The sequence below is a fragment of the Temnothorax longispinosus genome, chromosome 2 (genome assembly GCF_030848805.1).
Source record: "Temnothorax longispinosus isolate EJ_2023e chromosome 2, Tlon_JGU_v1, whole genome shotgun sequence".
Classification (NCBI taxonomy): domain Eukaryota; kingdom Metazoa; phylum Arthropoda; class Insecta; order Hymenoptera; family Formicidae; genus Temnothorax; species Temnothorax longispinosus.
In genome coordinates, this window is record NC_092359.1 from 19,197,686 (window position 1) to 19,221,639 (window position 23,954).

Here is a 23,954-nt window from a genome sequence, read left to right on the forward strand (position 1 = left end):
GCATACCTGGCTTCATTAGTCAGGTTCCAAAGTCCAGATATTTTCACAGTGTATAAAGACAAATTCGCCAAATTCGCGATTGTTTTTTTCAGGATGCGCGTGCACGGGAGCGAGTCCGCGAGGCGGTGCGCGCGAGTAACGCGCCGGTGAACGCGCGAAGAAATGAAATGCGCGGGGAGGAGAGCCATTAGGAATCCGCCGTTCTCGACGGATGTCATTCACCCTGCGCGTGCACCGTAAGAAGAAGAAGAAAAAGAAGAAAAAAGAGAAGAAGAAGAAGAAGCATCGCCGCGGAAGAAGATCGAGCGAAGTGAGTGAATTTGCCCGCACGCGAGATTTCGGTACATCCATAATTCGTCGTCGCTCGAATCTCCGGGGTTTCTCGTCGGAGATCGGCCATCCGTTAACGCGCATTTTGTCGGCTGACCCCTCGCCCCGTCCGTTCCGCCAGCGTCAGAAGAGTGAAAGGCAAGCACTTCGCTACACGCGGCGCCTCACTCGAGGCGCATCCCGCGCGGACTCGCGCGTTATTTTCGCGAGGTCACGCTGAAGCACGCGCGCTCCGCGGAGTCTTCCTTCGTCCATTAACGTCTCGATGTACAGTGCGCTACTTTATATATATATATATATATATATATATTCCACAAAGGATAGCCTTGTCGCGTGACGTCTCCCCTAACACACGCGAATTTAAGTGTAAGTTCAAGTCACGTCGCTATACTCTCACTTTTGACCGAGTAATCTCTCGATCGTCCGTTCTTTCTCACTCGCCGTAGGACGATTCTGACTGGGCTGTGGATAGAGACGATAAATTCTGTCTGAATGACCGTAGTGAAAGAGCACGCTTGTCAATGCTCTCGCGAAACGCGCCTTCGTCGTCTTCGTCGGGGAAAGGATTGATGGAAGGTTCGATTGAGGAAGTGTCCGACGAGTGTTCGTGGAGGATCGACGCGATCGTTAATCGTGGCTTGGACAGCGAGAATGATCGCGGAGAATTCGCCGGTGACAAGTGTCGATTATGCGACGAGCGACGCGGACGAGCTATTGAGTGTCGAGCTCTCTAATTCCGTCGAATTCGGAGATTCGGTGGAGATCCACTGAGAGCAGTCTACGAATGGTGATAAAGCTTCTTTCGTAACGCACGCACATTACTCGTGGCCGTTGATTTTGCCTATTAAGATAGAAGAGGTTCCAGACTGATGAAATTATCCACCGACTAATAAAATCCGGCGATTCTCACTGTTCGCTCAACGCGATGCGATCTAGTTTTTCTCAATCTTGGCACAGCAATGTCGCCTTGCACCGGGATTACTTATTCTAATTAGCCTAATTGCGAGCGAGAACGATTTCGAAATTACTCGCCAGCTTTCGCGCAAATTCATCTAAGAGCAGACGCTGTTTTTCCTTCAAGGAAAACTACCGAGGCAAGGAGGCTGCGCCGATCGCAAGAACGCGCTGATCCCTATTCCGAGGCGTTTCTCTCCCGGGAGTCGAATCGGATCCCAAATGAGTCCAGCCTGTCGATCGATCGAACGGACAACCGTTTGACGCAGCATCGAGGTTTCCTGGGTCGCGGTGGTTCCTTATCGAGACACGTATCGGAGAAGATACGCGGATCCGCGCTCGTCGATCCTCGGGAAAAGGGGACCGTTCGTGGACCGCGGTGGTGCCCGCAGGATAACGCAGATGGGAGTTTGTCTGATAGGAGTTCCATCAACCTCGTGTGACAAGAATCGAACGTATTCCCCGCGATCGACTTCACGACCGCCGCCGCGTCCCCCGCCGACGTCGTCGCCGTCGACCACGAGGCCTCTTCTTCTTCTCCCATCCGATTCGGTCGCACAAATCCGATCAAGCTGGAATTGATGGAGTTGGAGAACATCGTGGCGAACACCGTGTACCTGAAAGCGAGAGAAGGTGAGTCTCGCTTTGTGTTGCCATTCGCTTTCAGATTTTACGTTTATATATTTATCCGCGAGAATTATCGATTGTACATAGCACGCTGAATAATTAAGAACGGCATACAGAATAATTAAACGAATAGGTGATTGCGATGAAAAGATTCGTGCGGTTTTTATAGAAATATATTTACGATAATGATTTTTTATGACGTATTAATTAATACTTCAAATTTTATTATTTCCATCCCTTTTAAGAGCGGCGAGGTAATCGCAGGAAACTGAGGAAATTCACGCGATAGCGACAAGGATTGTTTTATGATGTGTAATAATTGCGCGCCGGTTATAACATGTGTCAAGAACAGTTATTGAGTTTGGTCGATTAGCGCGCGCTGAATGTACAATTCTGGACATTGTGTATCTACTACGTATAATGGCCTTCCCGGAACAACCCTATAACAGAGCTTTCATTACCGAGAGTTCGGCCGGGCGACATTTATTACGCGCGTAAAGTCGCCCCGCAGTTTTAGCCGCGAGATTGAACGGTTCGAGTTTAACGCGCAATATGCAGTCGCAATCGTTACTTTCGCGTTTAATGCGTTTCGAATTGCCGTCATCGAGAAAATTAAGGCCATTAGACGCGTACTTTTTTTTTGCGACACGCGCGATTCGGGATAAATATTTCCGCAAACCCGTGATTACGAATGGTGATTACGTTCTCGAGGGGATTCAGTCGTCATTTACGGCTGAGGAGAATAAAAAAAATTCTTCTCTCTTTAGAATTTTTCTCGCGTTACGAGACTTACGTCAATTTTTAAAACGCTGTATCACGGGAGGCGATAAAGCAACACGTTAAAAACTTGGGCGTTAAATATTTTTTTACGCATTACATTCAATTTAAGTCTTTTTTATCGATAAGAGAGATTCGTCGGAGACATTTATAACTAATAAAATGGCGGCGAATTTGCATCTGTCATTATACATGTATATATATCTAGACACGTGTTGGATCGAGGAGTACTTATTGGAGTGAACGCGTTAAAGCATTTATGATGGCTTGTTGTAGGTGTCCGTATTTTAATGCGCGCGTAAAACGATCGTGATGCTCGCGCCGACAGTTTAAGCGCCGTAACGCGAGCGATAGATCGAAGCAAAAAATCTTTACGACGAGAGGATCCTCTTTTTCTTTCCGCTCGGCCCGACGGGTGTTTTAGCACGCCTATCGTCATAGGCGCCGGTAAAACGCGAAATAAAATAAACAATCGTTCTTTCGCCTTATCCTCGGAATTTTGATTTACATTAGCCGGACATTTCAAGTTTATTTTTGCGAGTACTATATAGGCGATTCCAAATTGTTCAGCTTCTCTCTTCGATCGGTAGAAGCAAAGACACGAGAAATACGAAAAGACGGGCTCGATAACAATGACGGAGGATTTATTAAAAATTAAGATATAAAAAGAAATGGAAGAAATTATATATTAATGTGATTTTTTTTGCAAATATAAATTTCGCACTCGAAGAATAGAAAGTACTTATAATAGCAAATTGAATTGATTTCTGTAGGATGTAAAGCGACACACGTTGTCATATTTATTGTTAGACTCGAGCATCCGTTGCGTCGCGACGCCCATGTCTACACGAGCAGACACGCGCTCGAACGTTGGTAAACTACAAAATTACGGTGTATATTAAGCGCGCACAGGCTCGGTATCATCGCCGCATATTCGTTACTTAATTGGTATACAGGATTGGAGAAAGAGCAGAGGGAGAGAGGAAATTAAAATATCGATAGTGCAATATGCCAGCCGCATGAAAACGCTTCGAAGCTTCTTGCATCAATAGCGAGATCTTTTGATATCTCTTTTTCTCCTTTATTGTAGACGGAACGATCGAAAAAAAAAATATTAAAAAATTGTAATAATAAATTAAAAATAAGTATAGATCTGTCCAAAAGCATGTCGAATTAATGCTAATTGGATCGTATAAGCTTTCTGACTTTAACTCGATCATTATTTTAATTGTATAATCAGCGCATGTAATCAGCCTTTTTACATGAGGCACGTGTAAACCTCTCTGATACGAGCGGTCACTTCTCCTCGCAATTAGCGGCGTTTCGCGATTTCGTAAGAAACTCGAGCCGACGAAAATAACATCTTCCGCGCGTCTCAGAGGCGTACGCCAAATAGTAGGGACTCGTGAGATTTTTGCAGGGACAAACGCTTGATTTGATACTGTTTTTCCGTCCTGCTTGCCGTCTATTTTTAGCCTCGTTACAGGGTACAATGAACCTCGCTGACAGGAAAACGTGACGTTTTACTTCTCGTTATGCTTTGTAACGCGTCCCCACGGAATATGTCATAGGGGCAGGTATTTCAGGATTTTCCACGCTTTTTCCTTCCCGTGGGAATTCACAGTCGCTTTTCACGAACAAAACTTTTAATAATGTAGTTCTTGATTAGAAAATCTTTCTCACAAGAAAAGAAAACAATTTCGAAGATTTGATTGTAATTCGACTTAATATCTCGAATGATTGATTATTCTTTTTCTTTGTGTGTATATATTTAATAAAAAAATTCTTAAATTTAAGAACAGTTTTTCAATAAAAAAAAACATCAAACTTTCTTTTGCAAGATCAAATATAAAATGCTGTTCTCTAGCTTAATAGACGTAAAATCTTAAAGGTTTTCAGGGATACGAATAAACGATACATTATATTTTCTTACTTCTAAATGAACCTTAACGGAATTTAGTTCGAGAGATTGAAAGCCTAAAACCTCCCCTTCCCCCGGGAGAATCGTCGAATAAAATTTGCATAGAGATTACGAGGCTACGTTGCCGCATGTCGTAGCTCGAGACTAAGTTTTGTCGACCCCACCGCAAATTGTGGATCGGTTGCGAGCAGACGATCCAACGGGGAGGATCACCCACCACCGGCCTGCATTCAATTATAGTACATTACGAACGACGACGTCCTGTCGAAGAGTGCAGGCGTGTGTTGACGGTCGGAAAGTAGGTAAATGGGTTCGCGTGATAGCGAACCACACCGTCAATGGCCTTGTAATCGCATCGCCTTGATAAACTTTATAAATGAAAGCCGCGCGCGCGGGAGATCCGGCCGCCGCGAATTACGTAAGTATACAGGACACTCTCGACAGGTTACAGAAATAACGGGTTAATTAGCGGTCTCCCTTGCTCGCCGTAACGCGGGCGACGTAATTAGCGGCCACTCGATCGGGAAATGACTGTAATCAATTTGTTGCGCCGACGAAAAAACTTTCCTACTTACGAAATTCCAATTTATCACGACCGGTTATTTTCTGTCGCCATAGCGTGGACGAAAGGAAGCGAGAGGTGTTGACGCTAATCCTGGATTATCTCTGGATTAGTTCTAAACGTGGCTAATTTCGCGTGTGTAATCAGGATCCCAACATTAGAGCTCGATAGTTAATCAATTATAGAGCTCCACGCCAAAGGTCGCCTTTGAAAAATTCCAAAGATTAACATCCAATTGCACTTGAAAGACTTGAAAGCAGTGTTAGCATTTAGTATCGAGTTCAGATTGTACTTTCGGAGAATTCTTATACGTTTTTGTTTAGGACTTTCTGATAATCAAGAATATTTTAACATTTTGCGGAAAGAACGAAAGATGTTTTAAAATTTTATTTGCAATAGTTCTAGTGATAGTAGTGATTATAATTTCTCCGCGCATTTTTAAAAATTCATGATAACCTCTAAAAAGGTTATCATTGTTTTCAACCAATCTTTCGAACATCGATTTTGAAAAACGTTTTAGAGAAACTTCCGACTTACGTGAAGCTGCGGTTTACGATATGATAGATGTGTTTATAAAGTTCATAAAAATGTATTTATGCAATGACGTCAAATGAAATAACGATGCAATAACGTCGGAGATGATGTATCACGCGGCTGTCCTCGCGAGCCAAAGATGCATTTTGCGGGATCGACGCGTACGTAGACGTGTTCGTATAATCGAAAGTCACGTTTCGCCGTGCGGCAGGAACTTCAATTATTATAATGACAGCAATGAGGATTCGCGCGTTGCAATTATCGTGTACGAAGATACGGAGTTATGCCCGTCGCGCACGCTGACATAATTACGTGATGACGATGAGGCGTGAGAAAATTCCACGACCGCGGGAACGCAGCCGGGACGCGAACTGTTACGAATAAATTTCCGCGCTCGGGATAACAATAATTACTTTAAATGATACGCATAACGATAAAAATTGCATACGTTCATACCGTGTGGAAGCTGATACAATTTAATAGCGAGCGAGTGGATTTTGCAACGTCATTTATCAAACGAAATATGTACAAATAATGTATGACGCAATGCATTCTGTACATTTCCGTCAGTTAACGTAAAAAATGGAAGCCATTTAGACTTGAGTCAACAAATTCAGAGTAAATCAATTGTTCGCGAGAGCCGGTTTAAATACGATTTTACTTACGAAATTATTTTATTCCGACCTTCGGTTCCGGATTCTGAATTTTTCTGCTCTCCATTTTCGCTCGTATAGCTCTTTCGTCGAATACCTCTTTTTTCCCCCCGTTCTTTTCTTTTTTTTCCATCACTTTCCGGGATTGGACAAGATGCGCGCGAATGGTCGATCGTTGTATAGCTCGTTTTATCTTTTCCCCTCACACGATTCACTGAGCCGAGTGCGGTTTTTCATTTCGCGGCATTGCCGACACGACTGCACACCGATTGAATCGCGGCAATAGCTGTACGGAGTACAGGGTAGTCCGCTACAAGCAGAACAGTCGAAATTTGCTCGCGAAAGGTACATGTGAAGAGATCTGGATGGCTTATATGCGAATCTCGCGTTAATCCTTCATATCGCTTGACAAGGTATTCAACTTTCGTTATTTTCTTTTAATAATTAAATATTTAGTGAAATTATATTTCTATCCCTTTGAAATTCTCTCTCCGTCTCTATAATTATCTAAAATTAATTTGACGATTCACTTTGGTATGCAATTTAATATTAAACCGATTTGATATTAATATAATGTAAATTTGATTAATATAAATTATTAATATAAATTAATATAAATTTGATATTAATATAAAACGAAAAGAAAACAATTTCTTTTAAGCGAAAGGTCCGATCATGAACCATACACTTTTGTACTTTCGAAAGTATACGCACCTTTCACCTTTAACGACTGATCGTGAGACGCGATAGGTTTGTTCTGTAAGTAGGATGCAGCGTGCACTAGACAGGTCCTCGTCCCGCGCGATGCAATTCGTACGTATCGAAGCACTTGCTTCCTCCCCCGGTTTTCCTCCTTTTTCCTCCGCCGATGTGGAAGAGAAGGTGGGGCTTATACGCGACCCTCGACTTCCGTTCTCGTTGGGGATCGAACGAGCGGGCCCGTGCACATGTCGACGAGGTACAGGGTGTCCCGAAGTGACCGTAAAACCGGCCGGTAAAATACAGTTCTCGGCGTCGAGAACTGTATTTGTATCTCACGAATCCAATTTCGATTTTGTTTAAAATTTTAACCAATTTTTTTCACCCATCAAAGTTTCAGTATTCGAGTAATATCTTCTATACCTCGATATCGAATAATCTATTTAATTTCCATTGATATAAACTCGGTTCGCGCGTCAGTGAGAAAAAGTACTAACTTGCTCTGGATTACTTTGCACCGTTGATATTTCTCGCGGATCATTCATCGGACAATGGAAGTAAACCGCGCGGGATCATACGGAATTTACTTTATTCGATCTATAACTCTCATTGTTCGAATTTTCTGGACCCACTTGACATCTCCATTCGGTATACGTCAAAATTCCTGACGCTCTTAAACGCGCGGACAAATATAGAAAGTTCTTATCTTGATATATGGTTCTCTATCTCGTAATCGACTTTCTGTCAGACAATCTATTATCTCTCGCCCTCTCGGTGCGACGCGGGGGCATTTCCGCTTTCTTGGAATGATCTGTACGACGAGCTTGTTCACGGAAGCGAAAAAAACTGGGACCGTGGACCATGCGTCTCGCGCGTCTCCCACCGCTTTTCCGTGTCCCTTGGCGTTTTTCCGCGCGATCGATACCGCCGTCGCGGGGGATCTTTCCCGACGAAAGCCAAGGCGTCTTTTTGCCATAACCGGAATTCGTTTAACGCAAGTGAATGTACAGAGTGCTCGAGAGACTCCCTGCTTTTATCCAACCCTTTTATCCGCGAATTGTTTGAAATCTGTCGTTTAATTTTAAATTCTTTTTCAATTAACCTTTAAATTTATCTCCGGCGAATCAAGATTCGTACTTGGAATCGAAGGAACTTGTGTTCTTCAGTCTTACCGTGGAAATTTAATTCGTGAGATGAGATTAAAGTTCTCTCTAGGTTTTCCATCATTTATGCAGTAGGCAATATTACGTTAATATTTAAATACTTCTTTATTGAGCATAAAGTAACTCCACGTTGATAAAAAAAAAACCGCAGATGCGAGAAAGTGGTTGAATACGTGTTGCGAGCCACGCGGATCATTATTCTCGCAATTTAGTTATCGGAAATAAACTCTTCTCAGGCCGTTTTCTTTTCTTGCCTGTACGTTATTGAATAGCGGGATTATTTGATAAAAAGTCACGTAATAACGACTAATACGCCATAAATCATTATTGCTGCAGCCTATCGGCGCACGTCATCACGTAAAATGCGCATTGTAACGCGACGCGCGTTTTTCCAACGCGTTATCTAATGTTATGACGTTCGCTTCGAAGATATTAATAAATTTCTGTCGGCGTCCACGATAACTTTTCTCCGTCAGGATTTGTTTGCCGTCGCGAGCAACGCCTTGCATATGAAATAATTCATGAGACTTCAAGTTTCGCGGTCGAACGAGGATAAATCTTGCTGAAAGCTTAGTTTGGCGGAAGCCCGTAGTTTGCGATGAATATTAATTATACTTTTGACGTTATATTTACGTTATAGCTTTACAATTGGTAGAAATTACTATTTGTTATTAGTTATCGCTGATAAGATTTTGATACATTGTATTTATTAAACAAGTACAGTTTAGTACTTTCTAATTGCACTTTGTGCATAAAATCTAAATTTTAGCTGTTTACGATTTATCAATCTTAAAATTTTCAGTTTCGAGATCTATGCTCGTTTCATATTATTTATTATATTAAATTATTGAGACTTGAAAATAACAAAAATACCGAAATTAATTTTGACTGCGCGGTTTTTATGCGATTTTCATGCGGCGAGGAAGAGAGCGGATGTTTTCCAAACGGCGGAAAGGGAAGCGCAAGAATTGATCGTAGGAATATTGTATACGTTTCCGGCGATGAATTACGAATGGCAAGGGGTGGAATAACTTTCTTCTCGTTTAACTTCTATCGCGACGGATTTCTCGACGTCGTTTCGAGTTCTACGAAGCGCCGGGATAAATCTCGTAACGCTGATCCAATATCTGCCGTTATCCGCGTTTGAGTGAATTCCGTAACTTCCGGTACTTTCTATCCAGTATTCCGTTCTGTCCATCTGCTTTTTCGCGAAGACGTTCATGATGTATCCGCTCCAGAATCCAATAAACGTAACATCTTTACATAAAATCTTTCACAAATGACTTGTTATATTTTTCGAAATTATTTCAGCGTGTACGTGTAAGTTATTAATTAACTTGTGCTCACAGAGTATTAATATTCTTCAAAATTATAGCCACTTTTACAAATGTTTTTGATATTACGCTCTGCGCCATATAATATACAAGAATATTTAACGAAATAGTTGCGTTCTGTGAAATATAGATTTACGGTTTATTTTCCAAACGCGCGACTTTAAAATATGTCGCTTTAATATCGGACAGAAAAATTACATCAACAGCGAATAAAATAAGTTTCATTTTTAATTTACCCTTTAACGCAAGCACAGTCGCACGTTCGTGATTACTGCACAAATTTCACTCGAGCTCTAATTAATGATCACAGGAAAATTCACATGCATGTGCGTATTTGTTTTTAATTAACGTACGCCGTCACAGATGAAAATTGAAGAATTCTGCTGTTTATTTATGCGGCAATAAAATTTCTAATAAAAATTTCAAACAACTTACAAAATTTCAGCGGTACAAATAATAAAGTATAAAATGGATAGGGAATAAAAATGGGCTGTTGAAAATTTTTAGGGTACAATGTGTCTTCTCTCTTGTCGTTCTTATCTTTTTTTACGTATACTTTTTGTATTTGTAAAAATTTTCATCTTTTCTGGACAGGTGGTAGTGACAGCAACAAGGGAAAGAGTAAGAAATGGCGGAAGATACTTCAGTTCCCACACATTTCCCAGTGCATCGGCCTAAAAGATAAACTGGGTAAGTTAGTAATAACTGCAAGCGCTAGAAAAATAGAGACCTTAATTAAAAAGCTATATCGAGAGTTATTTTACTAAATAATGCCGATGTTGCATATAAAATAGCCGCTAATTAGATTTTGTGCGATTATGGAATCTCTGTCCGCAACATGCAGTGCGCATTATGCGGTTGAAAGAAGCTGGAATGGGCGGAGAAACGAGACAATGTTCGTTGCGTGTCCCATTAACCTACTCTGATAACGCTCTGTTAACGCTCTTTCCCGATTTGAAGTAATTAAAAGTTGCGAATAAACGCGTCTCTTTTACACTCGCGTATATGAGCCAGTACCGGTATAAAATATTCAGGAAATTATTTTTAAATGTTATGTGATGTCGTTATTCTAAACTAGCAGTAGTATTATAAGATAGTAGTATTATCTTACTTTTGACAAAATTGATATTAGATTTCACGGATGTAAATTAAATTTATATAGAAAATATATATTCGTGCGCGCGACGTGCAATCCATCACGGGAAAATTCGCGAGAAATCATTCGGGATTAAACTGCGGCAATATAATCAATATAATTCACGATGTCGGGCAGACATCAGGTATGGCTATGTGGTGGACCAGCAGCCGATCGGGCGGCTGCTCTTTCGACAATTCTGTCAGGACAAGAAGCCGGCCTACCACCGCTACAACCTCTTCCTGGACTCGATCGAGAAGTACGAGATTGAGCTGGACGAGAACCGCATCGATCTTGCGAAAGAGCTGTTCGAGCAGTACCTGAAGCGGGAGGGTTCGGAGGTGGTCGACATCCTGAACGATTCCCTGATCTCGCAGTGTGAGGAGCGACTCAGCACCGGCGGCAAGGAGCTCTTCACCGAGGTCGCGCAGACCGTGAAGAACTTCCTGGCCGGCGAGCCGTTCTCATCCTTCCTCAGTAGCTTCTACTTCTACAGGTAAAGTGCCAATGAATAAATTGTAACGCAGATAGATAATATAAATTTGTGGGAAAAACTTTCTTTGATGGGAATTTAATTCTTTGATGGCGAGAAAGAATTGTAGATAATCAAGCGATGTTTTTTCCTATCGATTCTTCAGGTATCTCCAATGGAAATGGCTGGAGGCGCAACCGGTGACGTACAAGACTTTCCGGATGTACCGGGTGCTGGGCAAGGGCGGCTTCGGCGAGGTCTGCGCCTGCCAGGTCCGCGCAACCGGTAAGATGTACGCGTGCAAGAAACTGGAGAAGAAGCGCATCAAGAAGCGGAAAGGCGAGTCGATGGTGCTGATCGAGAAGAACATCCTGCAGAAGATCAATTCCAAGTTCGTCGTCTCGCTCGCGTACGCGTACGAGACGAAGGACGCGCTCTGTCTCGTGTTGACGATCATGAACGGCGGCGATCTCAAGTTTCACATTTACAATATGGGCTGTGAGCCGGGCTTTGACATAAATCGCGCCCGATTCTACGCGGCCGAGGTCGTGTGCGGTCTGGAGCATCTTCATCTTCAGGGTATCGTCTACAGGGACTGTAAGCCAGAGAACATACTGCTGGACGATCACGGTCACGTGAGGATATCTGATCTTGGTCTCGCGGTGGAGATTACGGAGGGCGACATGGTGCGCGGTAGGGTCGGCACGGTGGGTTATATGGCACCTGAGGTGATCGACAACGAGAAGTACACCTTCTCGCCAGACTGGTTCAGCTTCGGCTGTCTGCTATATGAGATGATTGAAGGCCAGGCGCCGTTCCGTGTTCGCAAAGAGAAGGTCAAGCGCGAGGAAGTCGACAGACGCGTCAAGGAGGATCAGGAGAGGTACTCGACCAAGTTCAGCGAGGACGCCAAGAGTCTGTGTCAGCAGCTGTTGAAGAAGAGCCCGAAGAACAGGCTCGGCTGCAAGTGCGGGCGGCATGGGGCGAAGGAGGTGAAGCTCCATAGTTTCTTTCAATGCCTGAACTGGAAGAGGCTCGAGGCCGGTATGTGGGAACCGCCGTTTGTGCCGGATGTAAGTAGGTGTCGTTTGATGATCGATCTTCTTATATTGAGACTTTGTATTTATCTCCTTCTGCTTTAGCCTCGTTTCACATGTAATCTATTTATTCATCTATTTGCACACGGTAAATGCGAGATTAACTCCACATATAAATTGTACGATAAATAACAATTTAATATAATTTCGATACACTAAATAAACCATAATAGTTATGAATTTTTAATTAACACATATTTTGTGTGTTATACAATGAGATGATTCTAAGAAATCGTGTAAATTGCTAAAAATTTTAACGCTATAATATTATTTTTGTTTTATTATATTCTTTATGTTAGTTTATATAACAATGAATTACTGTCGCTATGTTCGCGTGGATTTAATATGTATATGTAAAATCATTGAACCAAGAACAAGAAAATTAAACGTTAATACATTTATTGTTACAGCCTCACGCGGTTTACGCTAAAGATGTTCTGGACATTGAGCAATTCTCCACGGTGAAAGGTGTCAATTTGGACGCCACGGACGACACCTTCTACAGCAAGTTTAACACTGGCAGTGTGTCCATTCCATGGCAAAATGAGGTAAGATCACCCGTATACGTCATACATCCGTATCGTGATCACCGATTGTGAGACACGCCTCGGAGAGAAGGCCTTTGACCTTTCCTATAAAAATAATATTGTTGCTACGTGGCACTTAGACGATCACTTAACAAGATCTCCATTATAACGTGAATGTAAATCGTATTCTTTGACTGCCCACGCGTCTCAAGCGCTCATATTGATATCAATAGTATTTCAGTAGGGTCGAAATCTACGTAATTAATGTGATCTAAAATAAATTTAAATTTTAACAATGTTTTTCGACAAAGTTTTTAGAGTTGATTTTTTCGAAAAAGTTTTGAAAGAGAATGATTAAATGAGACTGAAATTATCATTCTTCGGTTTTAATTGTAAATTCCTGCTAAAAAGTTCACTAAAATAAAAAGTAAAGCATTAAATAACCTCCTAATAATGCTTAATTCTAGAGTATATATTTTGAATATATTTAGAATATATTTTTTTTGTGGCGTTAACTTAGTAGGTATGAGAAAATGTCACTTGTGTAACATTCTCGTGAGATTCCAAATTAAGTATGCTAAAATCTTGAAATAAAATTTTGAAAAAGTAAAATTAAATTGGACTTAAAGTAAGGGAACAATAAAGTCTCGTTATTTAATTGCACTTTAGAGGTTTTTGCTTTGTTTCGCTTTCTGAAAATATTATACGTGCATCCGGAACATCTGGAGAGCGGCACTTAGATAAAAAAATATGGAGCTCGCGCAAAGTGTTTTCCTACGTCAGAAGCAGCGCGAGAGGCTCGTTATCACTGGCGTTATTCGGGTGGATGTACCTATTTAAAGCCGCGATGCTGCGTAAGACGCATTACGCACGAGCCACCTTTAGCTTCTGCCGATTTTAAATCACTTACTACGCACCTCGCGGAATTGAAATTGTCAAATCGCAATTTAACGCCCTTTATTCCTTCTTTTTGCAGATGATAGAGACTGAGTGTTTTAAGGAACTGAACGTATTAGGTCCTAATAACACGCCCACCCCAGACTTATTGATAAACCATACACCGCCCAATAATGATGACAGAGGTTGCTTTCCTTTTCGGAGAAAGGTAAATTATTTTATGAAGCTTCGAGATTTTCGTAAAATTAATTAAATTTAATTTCGAATAAGAGAGAAGCCCGGTGAACATTTAAAAAACATCTAAAGGATATCAAGAGAGAAAAACAATTTAGATACTTTAAAGTCTATCTACGTCTTAAAAGGTTTTTGAACAACTTTAAAAACTATTTAAAGGATACTTAAGAAAGATACTTAAAAGATCAAGGTGTTTTTTGTGTCCACAAATTACATTTGTGGCATATTCTTCGACGTATAATATTATTAAATTTACTTTGAAATTACTATAGAAAGATGTTGGAAATTATTATCATTGCAATTACAGAGAAAGCAGAGCGATCGCACAAGGCAGATCCCGCTGTCGGAGTGCCATTTGCTAGAGCTGTCGCAAACGCAGAGCTCGGAGATGCCAGCCAGCTGATCCACGGTGAACAAGAATAACAGTCTGAATCGATTGACGTCGTCGCCATTTCGACGTAGCCGCCATCCTGACGTTGCTGACAGCGCGCGTCCGAGTACCGCTGGTTGCGGCTGCTGCATTAAGAGCAAGCCGATCTCATTCTGTCTCTCGGTGGCATCCGAAACCACGGTAACTGTCCCCGAAAGCGGCTGTACGGTTTGCATAATAAGAAATCGCAACAACTGCGGGTCCGAGGCGTCCTCTCAGGTTTATTGGAGCGAGATCAAAGATCTGCTTCAGGATAAAACGTGCGTTCGCGCGATTCTACGCGCGCGCGTACAGCTACGCATACGCGGCAAGCAAACGCGACACGCGGAAACCAGACGCATCGTATGTTTCTGTCAAATTCGAATGACACGTTCGTTACCAAATATATTTTCCTCGAGCTCGAACGAGGGGACACTCGACGTGCACTTTTGCACGTCCATCAACGTGTATCGACGTGTTTTATCGAGCTTCGATGTGTCCCGATTCACGAGTCGCGGGCGAGAGAAAATTTAGGGCGATATGTAGATAGACGATTGTGTCACTCACAGCGCGATTATGTGGCACATGTAATATTCTGAATGCGAACGGAAATTCGATTTTCAGAATGTGTGTAGCCAACATGGCATTTTATTTCTCGTTAACTATGAAATGGCGCACAAAGTCTTCAATCTCAAGTTTCGGCCTTATTTTAAGTTGAGACGAACAAGTACATTTAGGTATATAAATGGATGTGCAATTATTTGCAATTACTTCTTCGACGTACTTATGAATCTTTTTTAAATTTTTGAGGATACGTATATCGATGTCGATCATGGATGATAGTAATGGAGAGGAGTGTATGGTTGGATGTAACGATGGTATGTGGAGGATGCGTTTCCAAAAATACCAGGCGACTCTCTGCGAGTCGCGATGGTGCCACTCCACTATATGCCCGCCTAACTCTTGTCGTCCGATGAGATCGTCGGTGAGAGTGTCGATCAGGGCAATGAATATTGCTGTCAAATTTGTTTATATATTTTATATATTTACGTCGGCGCGGTCGAGCGCTCGCGAGAAAACGTGGCTAATGGCTAATCTGAAGAGCTACGTCTAAGAGCGCGACGAGCGAATTAGTAGCGAGGTATATTGATGCTCGTTATTGGCCGTTAACCTTGTCTCTTTATTATATATACACGAGCCTGTTTTCTTTATTTATTATTCTAAGATTAAATTTTTAGTTTTATCAATTAATGCAAAGCTGTGAACCCAAAAGGCGCGCATTTCAATAATCGAATCTCAAAATGGTCAGTGTCACAGCTCTGTAAAAGTAATTACTTTTTATAATAATGATTACTGAAATAATCAAGGCTTAATTTACGAGGATCGAAAATAGTTGAACAGTGTGGGTCAAAATGTCTCTTAAATAAGTGTCAAGCAAATTTATTATTTCTGAACGTGTTTTATATATTTCCTTTTTGATATGATTGAATTTTTTTCTTGTATTAAATACAAGTATTAAATATGTATAAAAAAATATTAAACACACATATTACATTTTAAGAAAATATTAAGAAAGACGATTCTATTTTATTTGTGTTTCTGTACATAGAGAGAACTCAAGTTTTAATAAGCGATACTTCCGCGAACATGAGATTTGAAATCTGTTTCCCTTGTAACTCGGAATATCATTTCTGACACTTGGCTGACATTTGACGTTCATTCTTAATATCCTTGCAATATCGGACATTTAAGTAGGAAGATGCATGTTTAGCGGAATGATGATTGACTGAAGATTGATGATTTAAGTTAACCGGTAATTAAACTTCCTCGACGTCGATGCGGCCTCAAATCATCGGTGTGTACATGTATCGTACCTTGCACATAATTTATGTGAGAAATATTCTATCTGCAACTGCTCGAAATTAGTTGCTATAAAGTATGTAAAAGAGGTAGGTTTTGCGACGGTGTAGAAGATCACTTTTCGTCGGATAAACCGCGAGATAGCGGTTATTCGTGTGGTTTTATCGTGAGTTTATCATTTGTCATTTCATCGGACTTATCTAGTGTCTCCATTTGGCAACGCTACTCAGGGGCTATGATCTATCGTATCGACCTACCTTGCTATCAGTACTCGCATGTGATAGAAGATAAAACTCAGTGTACTCCGGATTTGTAATAGTTGTATCGACTATTGTACCCGGAGTGTTAGAATATCTTATGTCACCCATATCGGTGGATCCAGAGTGGAGACGCACTTGGTGTCTCTTTTGCACCACCAAGCAATTAATTTCTGTATTATTCTTATCGCCAGTGACTTCAGACACCGCTCTTTTTATGGCTTCAATTTCGTAATGCATAACTTCTGGAAATTGAGTCTCGCTGACTCCGTCTCTGGAAATTAATATAAATATGGAATTAATGCGTTTTAAAATATAAGTATATAAGTATATCTAATCTGTCTTATTAATTCGTAATTTTTTTAAATGTGTATAGTGTTCGGAGATTTACTTTGTACTTTTCGGCAGCCTGTGGAGCCTTTAATTTATTATTCATAACGTCTTTTATCGCTTTATCAAAATCTTCATCAGTATAATTTTTATACCCGTTATATGCTTGTTCATCTTCGGTTGGAATTTTGTTCTCCTGAAATAAAACAATAATGGTCATTATTTACGTTTTCATCTATCAATGGCTTGGCGTTTTTCTCGTCTTCTGTCTTGGACATGTCCTCATAAACCTCAACATTCTAAAAAATTAAATTTATTATTATATAATTATTGCATTTTTTCTCTTTTATTAAGAATTTTCTGATATTCCAAATTTTTTCATATGGCATTTTTAATATAAAATATAAAATATTTAATAATATTTAATATAAAATAATATATTCGACGTTGACTGGCAAAAAAGATTTATTCGTATATCTGTATTGTTAATATTGTTATGCGATAGCTTTATGACAATAATTCTTCTTCTTCTACGGCATAACGGGCCTAAAGAGGTCCTTGGTCTCATGGAGAATTCGCCTCCACAACTCGCGATCACCCAATTTCTGTCTCCAGTTATTTACTCTCAGGACTTTTATGTCCTCCAGGACCGAGCACCACCAGCGGTTTCTTGGTCTTCCCTTAGGTCTAGCGATGTGTATTTCGCCAAACACAGCGCCTTCCTACATAGATTCAGCTCCTCCATTCTATTCACATGGCCCAGCCATCTCAGTCTGCTTAACCTAATGTGTGATTCAACGTCTGCATCCTTGAAGAGTTGGTATAGTTCGTTGTTAGATTTTCTCCTGTACTCGTTTTCACTTATTTTATTTGCTCCAAATATTTTCCTCAGTATTTTTTTCTCGAAAACTCCAAGGTTTGCCATATCAGTCTTCCTCAGCGTCCAACATTCCGCTCCGTATGTTATAATAGGCCTAATAAGAGTTTTATATATTATTATTTTGGTTGTTCGTGATAATTCTTTAGATCTGAGTAGTGGCGCGAGGCTGAAGTATATGCTCTGTTGGCTTTGACCATTCTTCTCTTGATTTCTGCTGCTTCATTGTTGTCTTTTGATATAACTGAGCCTAAGTAAGTGAACTCGCTGACTACTTCGAAAGAGTATTGTCTTATGATTAATCTTTGTCCAATCTTTCTCTTCGCTACCTGAGATCTGGATACTACCATAAATTTAATTTTGTCTGCATTAATTTGGAGCCCTACTTTTCTTGCCTCCTCTTCGATTGCCTCGAAAATCTCCCTGACTTCTTTTAGGCTTCTCCCTGCTATGTCGAGGTCGTCCGCATAGTCCAGAATCTGATATCTATGGTTTAGCAGTGTAGCGTTTCTTCTAATGTTTGCTCTTCTCATTACTGTTTCTAGTAAGACACATTTTTCTTTCCGACAGAATTTCCGATGGTTTAATACGTAGATAATTTAAAAAATATATTCGTTGCAAATAAGAAAATTGTGCAATATCGGATCGTTTAAAAGGATTGTCGGTAGATTCGTTCCATGCAACTCATTTTTCCGCCAAATCAATGCATTGTCTTTCTTCGATGGTCAATTCTGTTTCTGCGGGCATCTCCGGTGGAGCATTGTCATGGAGCCAATGATTCCAATTAAAATTTTTTATTATCTGGAAATAACATAGAAGATATTATAATACTTATTTCATAAGTATTATAGAGAAACTTATTTCATTCTCATAAAATGACGGAAATTCGCTATCACGTTAGGCAAAGTTTAAAGTAAAAATAAAATTTCCTTATTCATTATTTTTGTCTGACATCGGTCGATTCTTCGATATATTATTTTAGACGGCGGGAGTCGAGTTTCGTAAGAGATTCTCGATGAGATTGAGAATTCCGGATGCATCGACGTTCGGATTTATTACGAGACGTGTCGAAGGCAGGCGACGTTTTCAACACGGTGACGACTGTCTGCCAAACAGAAGCGAAGTCTTCGACGGGAACTCGAATCGTTGGCACACGACTCGCAATTGGAGAACGGCCAAATTGCTCGCGAACTGTCCGAGTGTGCCCGTTAATCCGATTCGCAAGTGCTTCTTCGCTCGCTTCGCGAACAGTGTTTTCCAAAGCGCACGTGCCGGGGGCGATTTAACGTGATACGCAATCAAGAGAATAAGAAAACGTTGCTGAGATTCCAAATGTCTTACAACACAAGTGAAATATAAAAATTCTGATCCTTGGATTGGCAGGGTGGATCTGAAAAGTTTTAATGATAGATTCTTACCTCTTAATAAATTGTCAGACTTTTTATTTTATTATTAAATCAAATAAAATCAAATAAAATTAAATCAATTAAAATCAAATCTTATTCTTCATTCAGTTCGAATACTGGACTAATCCGTCCGTGAGATGGATTTCTCGTATCAAGATACCGTGATAGAATCGATGCACCAAAACTGGCATTAAAACTTACAACGTTTTGAAAGACACTGTCACGAAGGATGCGGATGTAACGCTCGATCGTAACGAAACTGCACTGTCATAAAGGATGCGGATGTCAAGCGTTCTCTCGAAACTGCAAACGGTCGACAGATGCAATTCTCATATATTACTCCTTATTTCTTGTTTTCTGGATGTTTGCCTAGTATTAAGACGAGGTAACACCAACTCGCGTTCGCGGTTCAACTTATACAACACGTTAACGACGCCCGGGGTGGAAATTTATTTTTGCTATTAATAATACATGTTGCGATATGGTGACAGCGTCACGTAAACGTCCGTAAACCTTTTATCGTGAAATTCGAAATATAGGTTCCAATGGAAAATCCATATACGAATAAACCGGGCTAACTAAGAACCAGCGCGGTAAATGATGCGCGAAAATTGTATTTATATATTTTTATTTTACATATTTTCCAACCTTTGACTGATGCGCGCCGACTAGATTTGTCAGACTTGAAAATATGTAAAATAAAAATATATAAATAAAATGTTCGCGCATCATTTACCGCGCTGGTCCTTAGTTAGCCCGGTTTATTCGTGTGGTTTTATCGTGAGTTTATCATTTGTCATTTTATCGGACTTATCTAGTGTCTCCATTTGGCAACGCTTAGATCAATATACCTTGCTACTAATTCGCTCGTCGCGCTCTTAGACGTAGCTCTTCTCGGCGTCAACTCGCTGCAATCGTGTACACACGCCTCCGCACTATGTTATAAATTGCAATTCTTCCGGCGCGAATGCGGAAAGTATTATATCCGCCGAACAAAAAAATTTTTAATTCTGTTTAAGAAAAATTTGTAAATCAACCTTGAAGATCAATAATTAATAATTTACAATCTGCATAGCAAATCGTAAATTATTACTTAATTTTACGAAAAAATGGATTTCTGCCAATTTGTTCCAATTTATTTATCCTCGTGGAGAGAACTACTCGAACGATATTAGATTGTTAATGAAATTAGAGAGGAACGTATTTACAATTTTTTAAAATGTATTATCGATTTGATAGTTTATTTATTCTCTTTGCCGGCAACGCACGAGTTCACTCTTCCGTGTGGAGAATCTATCGTAATCTTTTAACTGTGATTTCTCGAAGTGTCCTGTTTAATCTCGTTAGTATACCGAACGTTTCAGGAATATTTTTTTAAGGCGTTACTTCCTACCGTTTTACATTATTCTCCTATCGTAAGACGTTACATACCGATCGTTTCGCATTATTTATATAACGCGGGCAAAGGAAATATTCCGCTCTAATGAGATCCGTCGCGAGATCTATTTGTAGATAACGATGTCCAACTACTATATATATATTCGCAAGAAGAATACCAAACTATTTAATAATTTTTCTAAGCACAAATAAGCGCGCAACAGTCTCTTATTCCCAATAGAAATATACATATATTTTTCGGTCTGTGTACGTAGCGTAGATAGGTAGGTATATATATACGATAGACTGCTGAATACACTTTTGCAAATAGTATTCGTTTCTCTTGTACAATTCGTATTTAAATTATTATGGATCTGTGTAAGAATTTCATTTACGCAATTATATATACATATATCTAATTCATACATGTGCGCGAGTGGGTGTGTGTGTACGTGCGTGTGGATGAATGAGTGGGTAAATATGTGTGAAATTTGATCTGATCCAACATTAGAAATATTGTACAAATCATAGAGGATATTTAATATATGTGTATGCGTGCGCGCGCGCGCGTTTGTGTGTAAAATATTCTCTGTGATTAAAATCTTATCGAAATCGCACTTCGGATCACATTAAATAACTCTCGTTTCCTGATTATTACATAATCATGCGGACGTGAAATTCTCTCGTCGATCCCAGTTCGAGGCCAGATCTAAGCGAGTGATCATCGATTATAAATTAATTAATGGCTAGTAATGAATAATGTTAAATTATCGATTAAGGTGATGGGTACGTCCCTCGCGTTAATATTCGCCGTGTCGCGCTACAGTCATCGTTCGATACTCATTCCATCCTATCCACGCCTTTAACGCGTCTTCGTTCTACTCTCACGTGACGGTAGAAGTATCCGAGAGGAATAATTAGATGATAGATAAAATATCCGAATAAGATGTCGCTTGTCCGTGTCTATCAGGCGTGTGTAGCGGGGGAGAATTTTCAAGCGAGCTAGGAACACTTGCGGGCACACGCTTCCGTCATTACTCGGATCGGAGACGACCGACACGTGCAGGAAGCGGTTACTGATCTCGCGGGATGCGAGCGAGCTAAATTCTGTCGTTTGACCGCGCATATGTGTTATTTCGGCGGCGTGTGACAATTCCGAGTACCGCGCGGTCTCGAAATGTGCCAGTAATTTAGGACTGATCGACATAGGTAGACAAAAAAAGAATGTACCAGTTTATTATTGTTTTATATATTATATTTTATATATGTCACACTCGGGTATTTTTCTTTCCGCACGACGTCTGTCCCCCGCAATCTTGCGCACCGTTTAGAGATACGACCCGTTGAGTAAAAAAGAAAATCAAGAACCGTCATTAGCGTAAAGATGATAAGTTCGCGAGGTTTCGAATTGATATCGCACGCGACACTCTTCCGTATACTGATTACGTGAACGGTTACTTCGAGTACGACGATTCGTTTGTCACATTGACTACCCGCTTGTGTCACTATACACTGTTAAATATTAAAGGATGAAATTTAAACCAATATACCTTGAGTTAAGTTACATTTTGTTATTTTTAACTACCATGTGTGCCGAAATTTATTATTTTTATTGGTTCAGTTAAAAATAATAAATGGGTAGGACCAATGGCCGATAGGAATGGTTAAAAATAACTCAAATTGAATATAATTTGACATTACAATTTAAACCAATTTAAAGCGGTAGAACCTTGAGTGAAATAACATTTTGTTATTTTTAACTACCATGTATATCGAAATTTATTATTTTAACACAAAACAATATTATTATTTTAACTTCATTGGTTTAGTTAAATTAACGACTTACTGAGTAGGAGCAGTGACGACCTAGGAATGGTTAAAAATAACTCAAATTGAATATAATTTGGCACTAGAAATTTAACAGTGTATACGAGTAACATTACACGAGGAGGTTGACTGTCTTGTGTAAATACATCAGTGTAATAATATTAATATTGATAGAGACTAATCAAGCACGGACGTAGATGTGTGTATTGTTTACTGTAAAAACACAAAATTTCAACAAGCGTAAAATTTTTACGATGGAAATACATTTCTATTACAAGGCTTTACACTTGTTGCTCGTGTTATTTTACGTATCATTTTTACGGTTGACGGTGAAAGAAGAAATCGCGAAACTGAGCGCTGTCAGGACATAACATTATTGCTGTACGTATCTATATCTTGTCTCCCCGTTCATCTTTTCCTCTCTCATCTTCAACGTCCGTTTCCGCCAACACTTGTAATAAACGCCTCGACGCTTCCGTTTGTGATGTCGTATTTGCCGTGTGCCAAGATAATGGAAATAATTAATTGACTTATCGCGGTGGTCTTAACGCGTAATAGCAATAGCAATAGTGTATATAAGCGGTTCAAAGACCGTTGAAATAATTGTGACATCATGATGATCTTTCAGCGACGAAGGTAATGGAGCAATTACAAAATCATTGAAAGACGACGATTTCTTTAATTGCTACAACATTATCAAGAAATGACTTTTACAAATTCATTGGAAAATATTAGATTTATCCTCATCTTTCGCACAATTTTAATTAATTTTACAGTTGTTTCCGCATCGACGTAACGTCGTGTACCCGAAGCGCCCAGGCCTTTGTCAAGCTGTCGTGTCGTCGCAACAGGAGGCTGCTGCAAATCAGCTCGCCGCAGAGTTAGTATGTAATTATCGTGACGTCGTCCTGTAGATTAGTGCGATATTTTAGGCAGGCGAGTTTCAATAAACTTCCGCGCGTAAGACGCATTTACAGACGTTTAATTTACGCTGTCGACGGAAGGACAAGCCCGCAGCAAACGAGAACCCAATTAAGCGCCTTAAATGATCAATTTAAAACGCTTAATTAAGTTGATTAATCAGCGGCCATGCGTGATTATTTGTACGCTTGCACTCTTCCGATTTGATCGTTCGAGGGAAAGAAAAGGGTATCGGAAAACAATCGCCGGGCGAACGATCGTCAGGCAATGATTGACTGGCAATTCGACACGTTTGTATCAATTCGTTTTTTTGATACTTATACTTACCTGTGGAATCCTCGCGATAGATTCCGACGTTTTTTACTATGCGACTTTAGCAACTGTGCGCGCTTCTGCAAACAATTGAATGCCTTCGAAACGCTTCTTTTAAACGTCTTCAGTAAGTTTTAAGTAGGCCGACGATACCTCGATTCGTTTCGCAAGTCGACAATCCTCGGAGAAGAAGCCCCGAAACAGGAAGATGTAAAAATAGCATTCTGTTCCACGGAAAGCCAAAAATGAATATTCTTGTCTTCTTTCCCTTTTTACAATTTCGATACGTTGTGTTTCGATACGATTGCTGTGGAGAAAAAAAGCTATAAATACTATACATATAAATATATATATATACATATATATTATCGTGTGTAAGTTATAAATACGCGAATATCTACTGTATTTATAACTTATATGTTTATACACATGCAAATATAGACACCTATATAATCAGACTCG

General features: G+C 40.1%; 1 protein-coding gene across 5 annotated transcripts in view; it reads left to right on the forward strand.

Moving 5' to 3' along the window:
* Window positions 1-23,954, forward strand: part of Gprk2 (G protein-coupled receptor kinase 2) — a 79,218-nt gene that overhangs the window by 54,794 nt on the left and 470 nt on the right. For 4 of the 5 annotated variants that reach the window (XM_071798138.1, XM_071798140.1, XM_071798137.1 and 1 more), the window contains 8 exons: window positions 93-310; window positions 1,412-1,917; window positions 10,149-10,244; window positions 10,828-11,185; window positions 11,328-12,234; window positions 12,669-12,806; window positions 13,762-13,890; window positions 14,224-23,950. In XM_071798138.1, the coding sequence (XP_071654239.1) occupies window positions 1,866-1,917; window positions 10,149-10,244; window positions 10,828-11,185; window positions 11,328-12,234; window positions 12,669-12,806; window positions 13,762-13,890; window positions 14,224-14,319 (1,776 nt within the window). In that variant the 5' untranslated portion in view covers window positions 93-310; window positions 1,412-1,865 and the 3' untranslated portion in view covers window positions 14,320-23,950. Of the gene's footprint in view, window positions 1-92; window positions 311-1,411; window positions 1,918-10,148; window positions 10,245-10,827; window positions 11,186-11,327; window positions 12,235-12,668; window positions 12,807-13,761; window positions 13,891-14,223; window positions 23,951-23,954 lie in introns of those variants that run through there. The other variant, XR_011735526.1, reaches the window with a different exon arrangement.